We start from the raw sequence: 16349 nt of genomic DNA on the forward strand, positions 1-16349 counted from the left end.
GTGACCAAGCTCTCCTCCGCGATGGCGCGATCTCTGAGATTATTTCCTTGATTAGCTAGATATTGTTTCCATGATTATGTGATTAGTTTACTTGTTTAGAGAGGAAATCTTGTATGCTATTATTGTCTACTAAATTAGTGGAGATTATTTCCTTGGTTAATTAGGGATTGCTCCCATGGTTACGTGATTAGTTTCCTATTTTAGAAAGAAAATCTTGCATGTTGTTATTGCCTATGTACTCCATATATGGTGTAATATTGTCAAATGAATCAATAAGTGTAAATTTTTAGTTTTCTTCTATGTAATATATATTTTTCGGTCACACAACAAATATTTTCAAGTATTTTCTGGTTACACCAACATATGTTTTCCGATCACGTAAACAAATACTTTCCGGTTTCTTAGTAAATTTTTCTTGTTTTATATAACGTGTGTTTTCCGGTTTTCCTATTTTATAATGTGTATTCTTATATTATAAGGTGTGTTTTTGACTTTTTGGTTTTTTAATAGGTGTTTTTGTATTTTATAATGTGTGTTTCTATGCTTTATTACGTGTGTTTCACAGCGTTTCTATTTTATAATGAGGATTTTTTGGATTTGGGATGAAAATTTACTGCTTCCCCACCCGCGGGCCTGTTTGGTCACTCCGGCTATGTTGGATTGGTCCAAACGCCGACGTGTGAAATAATATTTAACATGCAACGTATTAAATAGCGTGATCATATGTATATATATATGTATTTATATATACCTGCCAGACCCTATTCCCTGCCTTAACGACCCGCTCAACTAATTATCCACCAAAATGGCCTGCCCTCCACCCAAAAGGCCCACAACATGTTTCATTCTGTTGCTCCCACGTGATCCCGTGTTCTCTCCATATTCTTTGTGATTTTGATCCCCTACGTACAGACAACCTAGTCCCCTCCATATTTTGGCGCGATTTTAATCTTCCACCGACAACTATTAGAATTCACCATATCTAGTCCCTCATTCCTTTCAAATCCAGATTCCCTAACTTCAGGGGTTTGAAGTCACGGTTCAACAGTTAAACACGTGGTGATGAACAACAACATAACTCCAAAATTCTGTAGTAACAGTAATATAACAATTCCATTACCGTACTGTTTCAATTTACTGTTTACCTTGCACTGTATCATTAAATCTAGTTCATGGTTTGTAGGGTTTTGAAGGACTGAACCCGAATCCTCTTACTTCACCGGTGACTTCAACCTCAGGTGACTTCAAAGCCCACGCTACCGTGACCGGCGGCTCGGGAAGTGTATGGCGCGCGCACCTGCTCCACGCACCCCGCACGCTCCCTCCTCCTCCTTGCCGGACGCCTCCTCACCGCGCCGCCCCAATTGCGCCCCCACCACTACGCGCTCTCCCTCTCCTTCTCCCTCAAGGCCACTGCCCGAAGCTCCGACGCGGCCGTCACGGTCCAGCTCCACGCGCTCCTCATCCGCCTCGGTGTGGCTTCCGACGTCCGCCTGATGACCACGCTGCTCGACTCTTACCGTCCTACGAGTGCGGCGGCCTCGCGTTCGCGCGTAAGGTGTTTGATGAAATGTCCGTCCGGGATGTGGGCACATGGAATGCGCTGCTCGCGGGGCTGGCGCAAGGGACGGACCAGAACCTCGCGCTCGCGCTGTGCCACAGGTTGGCAGGGAGCTTCTGGGGGTTGCCGCCAAGGGAACTTTCTGCTTGTGCGCAGATTGGAGCGTTACAGGATGGGTTGGTTGTGCATGAGTTTGCTCGTGCACTTGGCGTGGAAGACAACGTTTGTCTGCAATGCGCTTATTGACATGTACTCCAAGTGTGGCTCGCTGAGCTGGGCACTAGAAGTGTTCTATTCCATCAAGCTAGAAGACAGCACACTTGTGTCCTACAATGCCATGCATGGGCACGGGGCTGATGCACTGAGGTTGTTTGATGAAATGGCACTTTGGATGCATGGGCACGGGGCTGATGCACTGAGGTTGTTTGATGAAATGCCGACATGGATTGAGCCAGATGAAGTAACTTACCTTGCCGTATTGTGTGGGTGCAACCATATTGAGTTTGTAGATGATGGGCACAGGGTTTTCAATGCCATGCGGGTTTCTCCAAATGTGAAGCACTATGGCACCATTGTGGACCTCCTTGGTTGTGCAGGCTGCCTTGCTGAGGCATATGACACAGTTATGTCTATGCCATTTCCAGCAGATATTGTCCTCTGGCAGACACTTCTTGGTGCTGCCAAAATGCATGGGGATGTTGAGCTCTCAGAGTTGGCTGTGACGAAGCTCGCTGAATTTGGTATTAGCCAAATGTATTGGCGGTAGATATGAGATTTCCTATGCAAAGTGGAGGTATCATTGCAGCTCTGAAGATTCTAGGTTGTCCAGGGAACATTGCAGATATCTCCTTGTCATATTTTCCAACAGCATTCGGTATGCACTTAAGAGTAAATATCCTTAACTTCCAAGTGTGAACAGATTGTCATTCATACTTGGAATCATGATATTTGCACTGCTTGTTCTCTAGGTCTACTGTCACATCAAGAAACAATATGCTCTAACTGGATGACTAGTCCAATTGCAAGGTGCTGATGGCGAAGCAGTTCATGTTGTATCATTGTCTGCATGGGAAATGATCTTAGGAAGCATGGGATAAATGAGACCAAAATTCTAATAAAGCAGTGTAAATAATTTATAGTTTCATTTGTCATGTGAAACAGGATTGAGTCCATGCTTTATGGTAAATAAATGAACAATATCATGCATCTGAGTTTTCTAGGTACTATAAAAGCATCATCACTTAAGTATTCAACTAGGAAGTTATTTCTGCCAAATTGTGTAGTACTAAATTGCAGAATTGCTGACTTACTGTATGATGGGTCCACCTATGCAAATTCAGATAGTGTTTGGAAAATTGAAGTTTGTTAGACATGGCGCCGGAGATAAATGCAGAATTGCAGCTGGCCAACATTGTCAAGAAGGGACCAAAGGAGCAAGAAATGAAAGAAATACCAGAGAGAACGACCATACTTTGTAAACATTCAATATTCAGAGTTCTTGCATTAGTTCAGTGCTTACAGAAGATGAATCTTATGTTTCTAGACTACATTTATGGGGAACAGTTGTATGTTTGAAAGATATTTTTCTCTGCTTCATGGAAGAGAGCAAGAAGCATGTGAGTTGAGACTTGAGGGTATCTGAGCTAGAGGATAATGCGCCCATGCCTCGGATACAAGCTGCGCTGTGTAGGAAGTTCGAGTTCATTGTTCCGCAGTCTCTGTATTCTTAAAGAATATTTCTCCTAGTTCTACGAAGCTGGAAAAAACTGTTCAAGCAATCACATAATAAACACACGTTACATATTTAGATGGTAATTTAGCTCATGAAAACAAACATACATACATATTTTTCCATGTCACTTGGGATTCACAGTTTGATGAGGCAAATATAAACAAACTAAAGTGGAGATATATATGTGCTTTATTATGAAGGGAACACAGAACACTATTCGCAAACTACATGACACAGATGAAAATGAGAAAATCCACACTCATGAATATATACACATACCACGGCACATTCAACGCGTTCACAGCACGGAGTGAATGTCCTGATCAGCATTAGTAATTAGCTAAAAACCTGGGCTATTACAATTTTGATGTTTACAATTGAAATATATAAAAAATGATACTGATAATTAAAGCTTGTATGTGTGTCCAAATGGACATGTATTTCTGAGCTGAGTTAGTAAATATAGAAATAGCATTGATTATTTCAATGTGACCTTTTTTTGTAAGCATAAGCACATTTTATCCATTAGACCAAAGTCTAATCAAACAGGACACTGGCCTCTGTACGTCTGATTGCAAATATAAGTTGTCCTTGACCCTTCCGCCTGCCGGTTATTAACCATGCGAAAGTTGATCGTTAGATTCACCATGAAAAACTTTCGTAACCAGGTTCAAAATGTCGTCGGTAACGATTATTACGGTTATTGAATGATTTGGTCCGAATCACATTTATAAACCGAGCGGTTACTGATCAAACTTAAATTTAAAATTAATATGCGGTTACTATGTGGCTACCGCGGTTACCGCCATCAAACAGTTTTCGGAGGTAAAACACATTTGTAAACCTTCTTCGTAACATATGTAACATTCACAATAGTAGTATAATGCAAATAACCAAAAAAAAAAAGGGTAAGCACTAACTTGCAAGCAACGACTTGTTTGGCTGGCATGACCAGAACAAGTGCAAAAAGGATAGTGTCTCCGAAACAAGCCTTCCATGATTGCAACCACGGCATATTTCTTTGAATTTTTTTCACATTTCTGTGCTTCTATATTTCCCCTTGCCGTAATCATGAAATCTCCATAAACAAAGGTAGCTGAGACTGCTCCCTTGCTTTAGGATAGGAAACTTCCTATTTACCCAATATTTATAAATTTGATTAGGTGTACATGCATAAATAACTATTTTACAGGAATTTCAAGCTTTCTATGAAAATGATCTGAAAAGAACATTATCTCCCTCTTGCTTTTCTTTTTTCTTTTTTTGTAAAAATAAGTGAAATCCGTCAGGTTGGCCAAACAAAAGTGTTCAGGGCAGCTGATCCTCCTTTAATAGCATGGAAATTTGGTCGCTGGTGCTCACTAATTTAATTTTTTCCATGTAAGGATTAGCTGCCCCGGACACTGAACACGTTTTCGAATGATGAACACTTCAGCTATATAATTAACCTTGCAAATACTTTTCTTTAGGGTTATTATATCGAATGCGTTGGCTGCGAGATTTTGAGTAATCGCTGGTAACTGAAAGGAAGCTGCAACAACGGCCGTGTCTTGCATCCTAAACAAAGCAATGCTGGCACAACGGGTCCAGCCATCCCACGGTTTCTCAAAGCAAAGCTCACGGTTGGAGACTTGGAGTGTGTTCAGCAGCCGAGCAAGATAGACAAACATGTTCTTTAAGTGATAAGCCCTCATTCAGATATTCAATTCACCAACCTTGATCTCTGGACCTCACACCAACCTGAAAAGCTTCGACATTATCGAGTAGACATTATAATTTAGGGAGCGGCTATACAACATCCGGGTGTCTTAGGTGCTCCAAACATCCGATTTTTCAAACATTCAATTTAAGATCTTTAGCTCAGATTAGATCTAACTTTGTACTAATAAAAAAATCAAGTGTTATTAGGGGCTTTAAAACCCGAATTTTTATTACACTATCATTCTAAAAAATTAGAAAAAAGTAATTGTAACTCATGTGTAAACTGTCAAGTAACTGTAATTCTAAAATAAACTAACTATAACAAGGTATAAATAAAAATTTAGGTGTACGAGGCCTTAAAACACTTGAATTTTTCTTACCTCGTACACGCGCCATCACTAACTAACAAATCTTGATACAAATCTGAGGCATCAAATTTCAGGTGTTGGAGCCTTCTAAAACGCTCAGGTGAGATTTAGCATTTTCCTATAATTTATCTTGAATAAAGGCTTATGCTTTGATATAATATTGCTACGGCCTGTCTGATTACAAATATAAGCCGTCCTTGAAATCCCTGTGGTCATTAACCATATGAATATGCTGATTGCTAAATTTACCCAAAAAAACACTTATCATATTTAGAGTAAATTTCAGAGACCCATCAATACTTTATCTTAACTATCACAAACCCACTAACTATTGCGCCTATTTCAAAAACTTACCAATACTTATGGCGGTTGTCTGGTAGGACTCTGAGACAACCGTCATAAGTAATGGTAGGTTTCTGAAATAGGCACAATAGTTGGTAGGTTTGTGATAGTTAAGATAAAATATTGGTGGGTTTGTGATAGTTAAGATAAAATATTGGTGGGTTTTAAAATTTACTCTCATATTTACCGTTGCAATTAGTTGTATAATGCAATTAACATTCATGTTTCATGTTTTAACAAGCTATATACAATTTGGCTGGTGTGACAAGAACACGGTGGCAGTACAGTACAAAGTACAAACACACATGCACTAGTTTCATCGCCGATTCACTGCACCATCCATCCAAAATGGCAGACCAAGTACGCGAGAAGAAACCACAGCAAGATTTCAATCCGATGAGCAGGCAACAATGCACGCATCATCTAGGCAGATGAATCTAAACTAATCAATGAATACGGATCGCCAGTGATGAGAGCTTGGCGGTGTAGCGGCAGACGCCCAGCTCGCCGCGCGCCGGCGGTGGGAGTGGGAGGGCGCCGATGCGAAGCTGCCGCCGCCATAGTTGCCCTCGCTGTTCCTGCAGTCCGACAGGTCGCCGTCGCTATTGTCACCCAGGTCCAGCATTGCGCGCAGCGCCATCTGCGCCATCTCCTTGTGAACGCCGGCGTGCGCGTGCTCGGCGATGAGGATGAGCGGGCGGTCCGCGCCGGCCGCTCTGGCGAGCCCCCGGAACCGCGGGCTACCCCTGCTCATGGCGTACAGTGCGGCCACACACCATTCCTGGAGGTCCGAGTTGCGAGCGTCGTCGGACAGGATGGCGGACACCGTCGCCACAGCGCCCGCGTCCATTAGAGCGGTGCGGCCCTCCACGCAGGCGGCCACGTTGCAGATTACCATGAGCGCCAGCCTGCGGATGGGCGACGGCTCGGCGACGTTGGACGCGACGGAGAGCAGGCTCCTGCCCGCGCCCGGGGCACGCGCGAGCTTGGATTGGTTCACGGCAGCGAGGGAGAGGTGGTACAGCGCCATCCCGGCGTCGCGGCGCGCGCGCAGGGCATGGTCGCAGGTGGTGAGGACGGCGAGGAGCAGCGGCACAGCCCCGAGCACGCCGATGGCGGCGCGGTTCTCCTCGTGGAGGGCGAGGCCAAAGAGCGCGCCGGCCGCGTGCTCGCGCGCCTCCGGCGGCGCGGCGGCAGAGGCGAGCACCTCGATGAGTGCCGGCACCGCGCCCGCGCGCACGATGGGCACCGTATTCTCCGGCTCGAGCGAAAGGTTCGCCAGCGCCGCGGCGGCGTCGGCGCGCGCCGAGGCGGTGTGGCGCGAGGAAAGCAGGACGCGCCTGAGCGCCGCGAGCAGCCGCGACCCGCAGAGCTCGCGCCGCCTGGCCTTGCCATCCCGCGTCGCCCGACGCAGCGCGGCCATCGCCGCCTCTACCTCCCCCTCGTCCCCGGCCTCCACCGCCTTCGCCAACACCTCCTCCTCCGCCTCTTCAATTCTAATAAACTCCTCTTCTCTCTCTTTCATCGCCTCCTTCCCGCGCACCACCTCCCCCGCAGCCATCTCCGTTGACGACCCAGCCGACGACGACGATGGCGTCGACGCAGCGGACGCCCCCTCCGACGAGCACGACAGATTCGACGCCGACCTCGCCGGCGGCACCCGCGCCGCGCGGAGCACGGCCTTCCGCGCCTCCTCGGCGAAAGGCGCCACGGGCGCCGCGCGTCCAGACCGCGCGCACCACGTCCTGACGGCCGCCCGGAGCGCGTTGTTGGGTATGGCCACGGCACCAGCACCACCCGGCTCCTCCCCGACCACTCCGTTCGTGCCGAGCGAGAGGCCCAGCTCCGCGCAGGCCTGGACGCACGCGCGTTCGTACGTCCGCCCCGACGGGAGGATCACGGGGTCTGCCATGGGTGCGCCCAAGATCGGGCACAGGAACTCCCCCGGCACCTCTTCCTCCTCCTCCTTCCTCGTCGGGGCCGAAAGAACAAGAACGTCTGGCGCCCTGTGCTTCGGCTTGGCCGCTGCCGGCGCAAAGCGGAAAGGAAGCAGCTTCCAGCGCTGCGCGCGCTCGGCACCCATCCGCGTCGCCGGCGCCGATGCTTATCAGCTCGGCCGGCAGCAGCAATGCAGCTGCTTTTGGTGGTGCAATGCCAATAATGGTGGCTGCTTTTGGCTGGCTGGGGAGTGGACACTCCTTTGGCGGGCTAACTGGTTAAGTATCGCGGGGAGAGGTGACTTAGCTGTGAAGAGATCAGCGATTAGTTACGCTACCCCGCGTGCGCGCATGGCTGCGGGCTCCGGCGGCCGGGTCCGGGCTGCGGTGGGGTAATAGAACCAAGGAGTGTTGCGGTTGGACGCACGTAGTCGGGTCGCCGTCGCCGCGTCGCGCGCGGGGGAGAGAGGAAAGCTGGCGCCGGTCGTTTACCCGGCGTCTTCTTGTCGGGGGCAGGAGCGGGAGCGGGTCCGGCTAAAAGCATTAGTTTCCTTTAAGGTCTGTTTAGTTCGCACACTAGTGCTTAGATAATGAATAAATTTACTAAAAAACATAATGAAATAAATCATATTCTGGCATCTGTAGCGAAGATGCACGTAACTAATCATTATTAAAAAGTTTGAGCTATAAGTTAGACAAAGTAAATCTAAGAAATAGTCATTGTTCACCACAACTAACAAAGGTTAAGTAGCATCAAATACAAAGCCTATCGCTGAACTTTTCCGGTGCTTGGCAATGTCTATAATAGTAGAGTAAATTTCGTAAAATTATATACTTTAATAAAATTATATATTTAAGTAATATAAAACTATAGATTTAGTGTCAATTTTATCGCAAAATTATAAATATTTTAGTAAAATTATTGCAAAACTACATATTTAAATAATAATTTTACAAAATTACAGATTTTGCACTGATTTTATAGCAAAACTACAGATTCTAGCAGAGCTATCCCTAGCCCTGTTACCATGACGGCAGGTCCCGCTTGCACTCTCACAATAGTTGCTAGCTCATGAAACGGACTGTCCAGGTGTTCATGTGACTGCAAGCGGGAGCTATTCGTCAGGTTAATAGGTCTGCGATAGAATCTATAGTTTTACGATAAAATCAGAGCTAAATTTGTAGTTTTGTGAAACTGTTATTTAAATTTGTAATTTTGCGATAATTTTGTCAAAGTATCTGTAGTTCCATGAGCTCCTGAACGGTCCATTTCATAAACTGTTAGCTGCTGTGAGACTGTAAGTAGGGCCCGATCGTCATGGTAACGGGCTAGGAACAACTCCTCTAGAATCTGTAGTTTTGTGATAAAATCGACGTTAAATCTATAGTTTTATGAAATTATTGTTTTAATATGTAGTTTTGCGATAATTTTACTAAAAATCTATAGTTTTACAATAAAATTAACACTAAGGGCTCGTTTGGTTTGATGCTGATGCTCGCCCCGCCAATCATTGGCGCACCCAAGCAGCATGAGCCATCGTTTGCTTCAGCGCCCAGGATTTGGTTCGTCAACACCCACGTGAGCTCCATAGTTCATTTTTTCGCCTATGCGTGGGCGTGGAGTGGGTGGTAGATTCCTTCGCCAATATTATTTGGCGCACCTACATGCTGGTCAAGCGATGCTAGGCACGAACCAAACAACCCTTAAATCTATAGTTTTGTAAAATTATTATTTAAATTTATAGTTTTACGATAATTTTATTAAAATATCTATAGTTCTATAAAATTTACTCCAATATCCAAAATGTGCCAAGCTTACCACATTCTATTACGTTTCTCCTCCTGATGTAACAACACCCAGAAGCAAATCTAATATATTCCCTGAAGAGTCAACATTTGTTTTATAAAAGATAATATTATTTTGACTGGGCTATAGTGCCCAACAAAGAACCCTGTATCTGTTTAGATCACAGCTCAGGGTTCATAGTCTGCCATCAGACCATCGTGATCGCCATCTAGATCGACCCACACATGATCAGTCCATGCATGACTTGCACCCAAAAACTTGTACTGATGATGATTCGGTCCAGCATGCTACCGAGTTATACAAATCATTCCGCGCAGCCAGTGGCCTTTACTTTAAACATGGTAATATCCCGAGCGATCATTTCAAGTGTGGGAACCCATCCCAGAACGAAAAACGCTGCTGAAAAAGCCGACAGACAAAAGCAGCAAGCTTTACCAGCTACCCCAGACGGGATCCATGCCCAAGCCCAACAATGTGCTTGCATGAAAAAGTTTCAGTTGTGCACAACAACAGTGGCAAGCAGGGTTTTATTTATCGGTAGCAAAAATTTATCAGGAATCACCGATAAATAGGATTTTCGAATTTATTGGTATTCTATCGGCGTTAGACAAATTGTTTGGTCAAAATTTTGAAAGAAAGCTCAATTTCTCTAGAAAATAACACCGATTGTCTCCAAACTATTTAATATAAAAAACTACACATAATAATATAAAAAATAAGATAATATCACTAATTCAAAGATACAACAATAGTGGTGTACTGGTGTGCTGCTAGACGAAAATTAAAAAAATAAAAATTTCGGGCGATAAAAGAAATTTATCGGGCCCAATTGATAAAACAGAAATACCGGAATTCTATCGCTGATAAATTTTTCCCTGGTGGCAAGAACATGATGCACAAGGTCAATGGTAAAAATATGTGAGAAACAAAACCACCCGATCTATGCATATTTGCGCCGAAACCACAAATTTGCATCTAACATGTCATGCAATTAAGCTAATCTTGATCCATCAGAAGAACAGAACTGCAGGAGTGTTGCACAGCAGTTAGGTCCAGCAGCCAAGCACAGGGTTGGCCTCCAGTTCCCAAATAACTGGAACAGGTAAAAGACCAACAAAAGGTAGAAGGGTGCAGACTCTACATCCAGAAAATAAGGTTGAAAGCAACTAGCCTTTTGATGCTGCTTCAAGTTGTATCTGATTCTAAAGCATGTTACATACAATATAGCTCGCCCATCACTGGATTTCAGGGTTAAGCTCAACTTGGCAAAGAGTATGTCCTAAGTTTTCTACAGTGGAATGAACTAAAGCCTAAGCAAGTAACAGCACTATCCCACAGAACCTTACCAAGGCATGTATGATATTTCCGTTCGCTGATTTCATCAACGCAAAATGTCCTACTATTTTCACTTCTTACAAAAATCTCCAACTGAGTACATGTCGCAACAACTTGAAGCCCTGCAATTACTCAGCCGAAGCAGCAAAAATGGAGTGCTTCAAGAATCTACGCTAGAATGTACAGCGAGTGGGTCCTTGTCCATTCAAAGAATGCCAAGACATGTCTTAGCCTTTCATTCTCTCATAGAAAAGCATGTAAGCCTAGCACCTGAGAACATCTTCTAGAGAGACTTTTCAACGATGCTACCATGTGCACAAAACCACGAGGAAGAGACACTTCTCTGCTGCTTGTGACTTCCAGTCCTTCTTGCTCTCACATAAGCAACAAAGTGCCCTTCTTCCCAGGAGGTGGTGGCACTACGGACTACGGTGCTCAATGACGCCAACTAGATGATAGCTGGAGTTATCTTTGTCCTTGAATCTGAAGATTAGATACATATAGAACAGTCAAACCAAAGGTAATGCTGCATATTTTTATAATTAGTTATCTATTTATCAACAATGTCATGTCTTATTTGATCTCACAAGTCACAACCTTGTATTGGTAACAAGAAACACATCATAAATGACTAATCATCTAATAATCCAATTTTTAACAAACGAAGGAAACTAGCAAATGCTAGTTTGTTCATATCCATGTAACACTGAAATACTAAAACCCAAGCATTTGAAGCCACCTTTGGACAAAACTTTAATGAGCTCTAAGATATAAATTCTGATTTTCTTTTCAATAATATGATACTTTTTTAAATGTCCACAGCGTAGTCAGTTATGTTTATTGCTAAAGGAAACAGAGTTTGGCGATGACCTGTGCATTCTGTACATATTTGAACAGGTGACATCGTATAAACAAAGGTGGACTTTTAATCAAAGACCATATTAAGAAAGGTAGATAGCAAAGTGTAGGAACGAGATTGATGACTAAGGGATGGTGAATAGACGTCTCAATAAATTTTTTGCGAAATCGATACTTTCTTCTATTTAGATCACCCAACGTACCTCAAAATTCAAGTGGAAGCAATAATAGAGATAAGTTTTAACAAGAGAAAATCGAGATAACACGACTCTATGGATGGCATATGAACCCTAAATTCCATTTAAGATCAATCCATATGTCTTAACACTCGAAAGATCACAACTTGTAAAAAAACAAGAAAAAATGAACACGCAGCAACGAAACTCTTCAAGTTGATTGTCTAGAGGCAAGAGAATTCAAGACCCATCACATAAACATGTATATGTGAATTTTATGCCTCTAACAACTAGAAGAATGACATCACAAGGTGCTGAAATTTCAGCCTAAAAATCAAAACAAAAATCAAAATCGAAAACCGAAAAACTTGCTTGCAAGGGAACCAATAGAAGGAAACTAGAAGGAGGTAAATTCAAACATATGCAAAAACATAAACTTTATTACTCAAATAGGTCAGCCCTATTTTAGACAGATTATAAAGATTTATCTCTAAAAAAACTCTCACCTATTGTACTTCATCTCCATCACCGGACTATTCGGTGAGTCATTCTGAGCCATCCAAGTATTTTCTTCTTCTCTGTGTATGCATCCGGTGCACATCACTTCAACACAGACTATCCTGTGAGTTGATTTTAGCCAACTAAGCCAATGCAACTGTCTCTGGAAATAATGCTCCGGTGTTACACAGCCTTCATCACTGGACCATTCGATGACTTAAACTTCGTTCTGCTTCTTTTCATTCACACCGGACCATCCGATGGGTTGAACCTTCGATTTTCACAAGCTGCATCCTTCTTTGGTAATAATACTCCAGTGGATTCATCCTTCTCAACACCAGATCATCCAGTTGGATGAGCATTCTCTTCTTTTCTCTGGAAATGATCCGGTACAACTCCCACTGATCACCAGACTATCCGGTGAGGCTTAACCTTCATTTTTCAGAACAACACCTTCTCTGAAAGAACTGCTCTGATGAGCACTCTGCTCAGACACCGGACATTCCGATGAGGTCTTCAGGCCTCTCTCTCATTTGACAAATATACTCCGGTGAGTTTAAACACCCAGAGTACCGGACCATCTGGTAAGGCAAATCTTCCCGAGACTTCTCCAATTTAGTCCAACTTTGTTCCGGTTGTAGTGACTTCTTCATATGTTGCATCTATGAGATCTATTAACATATATTCTTGATGAACATGTTAGTCCTATTAACTATGTTGTCATTAATCACCAAAGTTACAATCATGATCTAATGGGGCCATTTTCGCTACACCGAAGCTACCCCACCTCATCGTCCGGCCACCATCGCCCAACCATCATCACCAAGCCGCTGTTGCCCCGCCCTGCGCCCAGCCCCCTCGCCCCTCCACTTCCCGGCCCTTTTGCCACCGCCGCTTCCTAGCAACCGCCACGCGCCCACATAGGACAACGCGGTATGCGCCCAATGGGCTCGGGTTCAGGTTTGAGATTTCACCCGATTAGTAAATCGAGTATGAGTCGGGTTGGGCTTGTCGGGTTTGGGTCGGGTACAATTTTGCTCAACCAAACCCGATCTGACCCATTACCAGTCCTATTCCCGCTGGTTCGATTTGTGCAGCTAAGCGCTTGGCATCTTTAGTTTTGGATTCCACATAATCCGCCAGTTTGGTTTGTGTGATGATGTGCTGAAAAATCTTCAATTGCGGCTTTATGTGTTTAGGGTCCAAAACTGCTGTAAAACAGGGAATGATGTGCTAAATTGAAAGGTCATTTTCTCTATCCAAAAAAAGGAGCAGGCAGCTCTAAAAAAAGAGCAACCATCTCTAAAAAAAAAAAATAACAACCATGGATTCTTACCTTAAAAAGCTCAAGCATTTAACTACACACGAATGATGCGTTTTTTTTTCCATCATCAAAGAAAAAGCGTGGGTCCAAACTGCAAACAACTAAAAATCAAAAAAAAAAAAACTAATCTCAGCTCATCCCCACCCCACGGCTGTCACTGAAGCACTACACCAAAATACCTCATCAGTACCGGTTCAAAATTGCCATCAGTGACGGGTTTTAAACTGACACTAATTACTCGGCACCGATAGTGTGACGATAGTGAACCGGGTATGGAACAGATACTGATAGTCCACTATCAGTGTCGGTTGGCGGCTACAACCGGCACCGATAGTGAACTATCAGTGTTGATTGGAGCTACCAACCAACACTGATAGTCGGTCTCGATTCAACGTTTTTGGGTCGAAAAAAGGTTCAAATTTTTTTTCGCAACCAGAGGCACTCGATCAGAGGTCGCCCACCCGACCGCGCCTAATATTCACAAAGTCATATGATATTCGCTCGCATGAGGTAATCAAGACTCGAACTCAAGACCTCACAGGCAGTGCGCACGCATGACTCTTCTAACCATCTCAGCTATCGTCTGTTCGTAAGTATAGTAGTAAAATAAATTATTTTGATATCTTCTGACCGAATATTTGAATAGCTATTTGGATATTTAAATGATCTCAAATAAAAAAGTGATGAACTACAAAGTTGTAGATCTCGTTGAGAGTTACAATTTTCATATAAAGTTTTTCCCCATTCGACTTCGTGTGAAAAAGTTATGAATTTTTTAATGTGAGCTGTCATCGACCACTGCTGCAACTTTATTATAATTATTTGGGCATTTAAATGACCTCAAATTAAAAAGTTTTTAACTACAAAGTTGTAGATCTCATTGAGAGGTATAATTTCCATATAAAGTTTTTCCCCATCAGATTTCGTGTGAAAAAGTTATGAATTTTTTAAGATGAGCTATAACAGTAGCAATCATCAGTGCTGGTTCGTGGCTAGAATCGGCACTGATACTGATTATCAGTGGTGGTTCGTGGCTAGAATCGGCACTGATAATCATCAGTACCGGTTTGTGATTAGAACCGGTACTGATGTATCAGTACCAGTTCGTGTCTAAAATCGGCACTGATGCAGTTACTATCAGTGCCGGTTCCAGCCAAAAACCGACACTAATCGTTACTATCAGTGCCGGTTCTTATCTCCTCAGATGTTGTTCGCGCGCGGGAGTTTAATAACCGGCACTGATACGTTTTCAGTACCGATTACTATTGAATCGGTACTGATGGGACGTTACATATATGATATTTTTAGTAGTGAAGATCTCTCCTCACGCACGCGTCTCCTCCCATTCCCACACTCACTAAGTGAGTCTTCCACTGCCTTGCTGGCTTCCCACCAGACTAGGCATGCCAACAATATCATTTCTCTTTATGTCGCCGCATGCTCTCTCTCTTACACCTGCCCACCTCGCTCGCTCACCAGTCCCTTTCTCCTCTAGTCTTTGAGGCATCCACACCGTTGAATCGAGCCCACTACCTACCGCCTCGCTAACCCTACTTTATGGGGCTACTTTTTTGCCTCCCATCACCCATTGGTCATCTGCCACTACCTGCGGCCAACAGCGCTCGCCTCACCACCCCACCCGACTTAGGGCCTGTTTGTTTCAGCTAGAGATTCTGAAAAGCAGCTTATAAAAGCTGGATTGTTAAAAGCTGGATTATGAAAAGCTTTTAGACTGTAGATTCTAAAAAAGTTTAATGGACAGTTTAATAAAATGGACTTTCACAATCTATCAAAAGCTGAGGAAAACCAGCTTCTCAGATTCTCACAATCCAACCAGCAGATTTTAAAAAGTTATAACTAAAAGTTGCCTGCTTGTTTCAGCTTTGGATTATAAAAGCTGAAAGCCAGAATCCGAAGCTGAAATAAACAGGATCTTATATCGCCTCTGCCAAAGGGCCTGTATCCCAAGGTCAATTTTTCTAAACCTGGCAACAGATTAAACCCTCCCAACCTAATCCGCAGCGGTGGTGGCGACGGGTGACTTGTTGGTCGACAGAGAGGACGAACAAATCCAAGTGAAGGTCGAGTGTAACTTTTGTTGTTTCGGGTTGCTGGTAGAATAGCAAAAGTGGAACAAAAATGCATGCGTTTTGGCGCTAGCTTGCATGTACGTAGATAGATGTCAGATAGGGTCTGACAGCTAAACATGGGATGTTTTAAGTAGGTGATTGTATTCTCAGCATAAAAGGTGCATTTATCTAACTAACCATCCATGCGTTTTGGCGCTAGTGAATATATACCATCAAATAGCTAGGGTTTGATAGCCTGAAATGGTATGTTTTCAGTAGGAGGTACTTTGCATTGATAAGCTAATAGTTAATTGCTACCATGATATTCCTTTCCAGTGATCATTTGAGCGGGAAAACTTCCCAAAACATTGCAGATGTAGCTGCCTTATCATATGCCATTGTACATAATTCCAAGTCCAAACTTCAGCGATGCAAAAGACAAAAATCGGAGATGGCATTGCCTAAGACATCAAATATTAGGCAAATTGCTCAATGACACCGGAGAAGTGTGGAAATTGAAAAATAACATCCAGTGTGTCCCTGGCATGTGACCCTAGATCTCAGGTGTCATCTTCATGTTGGATGTTACTTCCGATTTCCATTATTTCATTCCCTGATACTACTAGAGAAATTTTTTTCCA

At 43.7% G+C, this 16349-nt stretch overlaps 1 protein-coding gene and 1 pseudogene across 1 annotated transcript; one reads left to right on the forward strand and one right to left on the reverse strand.

Annotated features, from left to right (window-relative positions):
* Positions 1-1265: 1265 nt before the first annotated feature.
* Positions 1266-3236, forward strand: LOC133899252 (pentatricopeptide repeat-containing protein OGR1, mitochondrial-like; annotated as a pseudogene).
* A 2730-nt stretch (positions 3237-5966) lies between these two features.
* On the reverse strand, positions 5967-7877 carry LOC133899303 (U-box domain-containing protein 39-like). Its single transcript, XM_062340281.1, has one exon. It carries the CDS (start codon positions 7785-7787, stop codon positions 6147-6149), a length of 1641 nt encoding a protein of 546 aa, XP_062196265.1. The 5' UTR covers positions 7788-7877; the 3' UTR covers positions 5967-6146.
* Between the last annotated feature and the right edge of the window lie 8472 nt (positions 7878-16349).

The sequence above is a fragment of the Phragmites australis genome, chromosome 18 (genome assembly GCF_958298935.1).
Source record: "Phragmites australis chromosome 18, lpPhrAust1.1, whole genome shotgun sequence".
Taxonomy (NCBI): Eukaryota; Viridiplantae; Streptophyta; class Magnoliopsida; order Poales; family Poaceae; genus Phragmites; species Phragmites australis.

Coding starts and splice junctions, on each gene's coding strand:
- LOC133899303 (XM_062340281.1), bottom strand. CDS start 7,787: ATGGGTGCCGAGCGCGCGCAGCGCTGGAAGCTGCTTCCTTTCCGCTTT.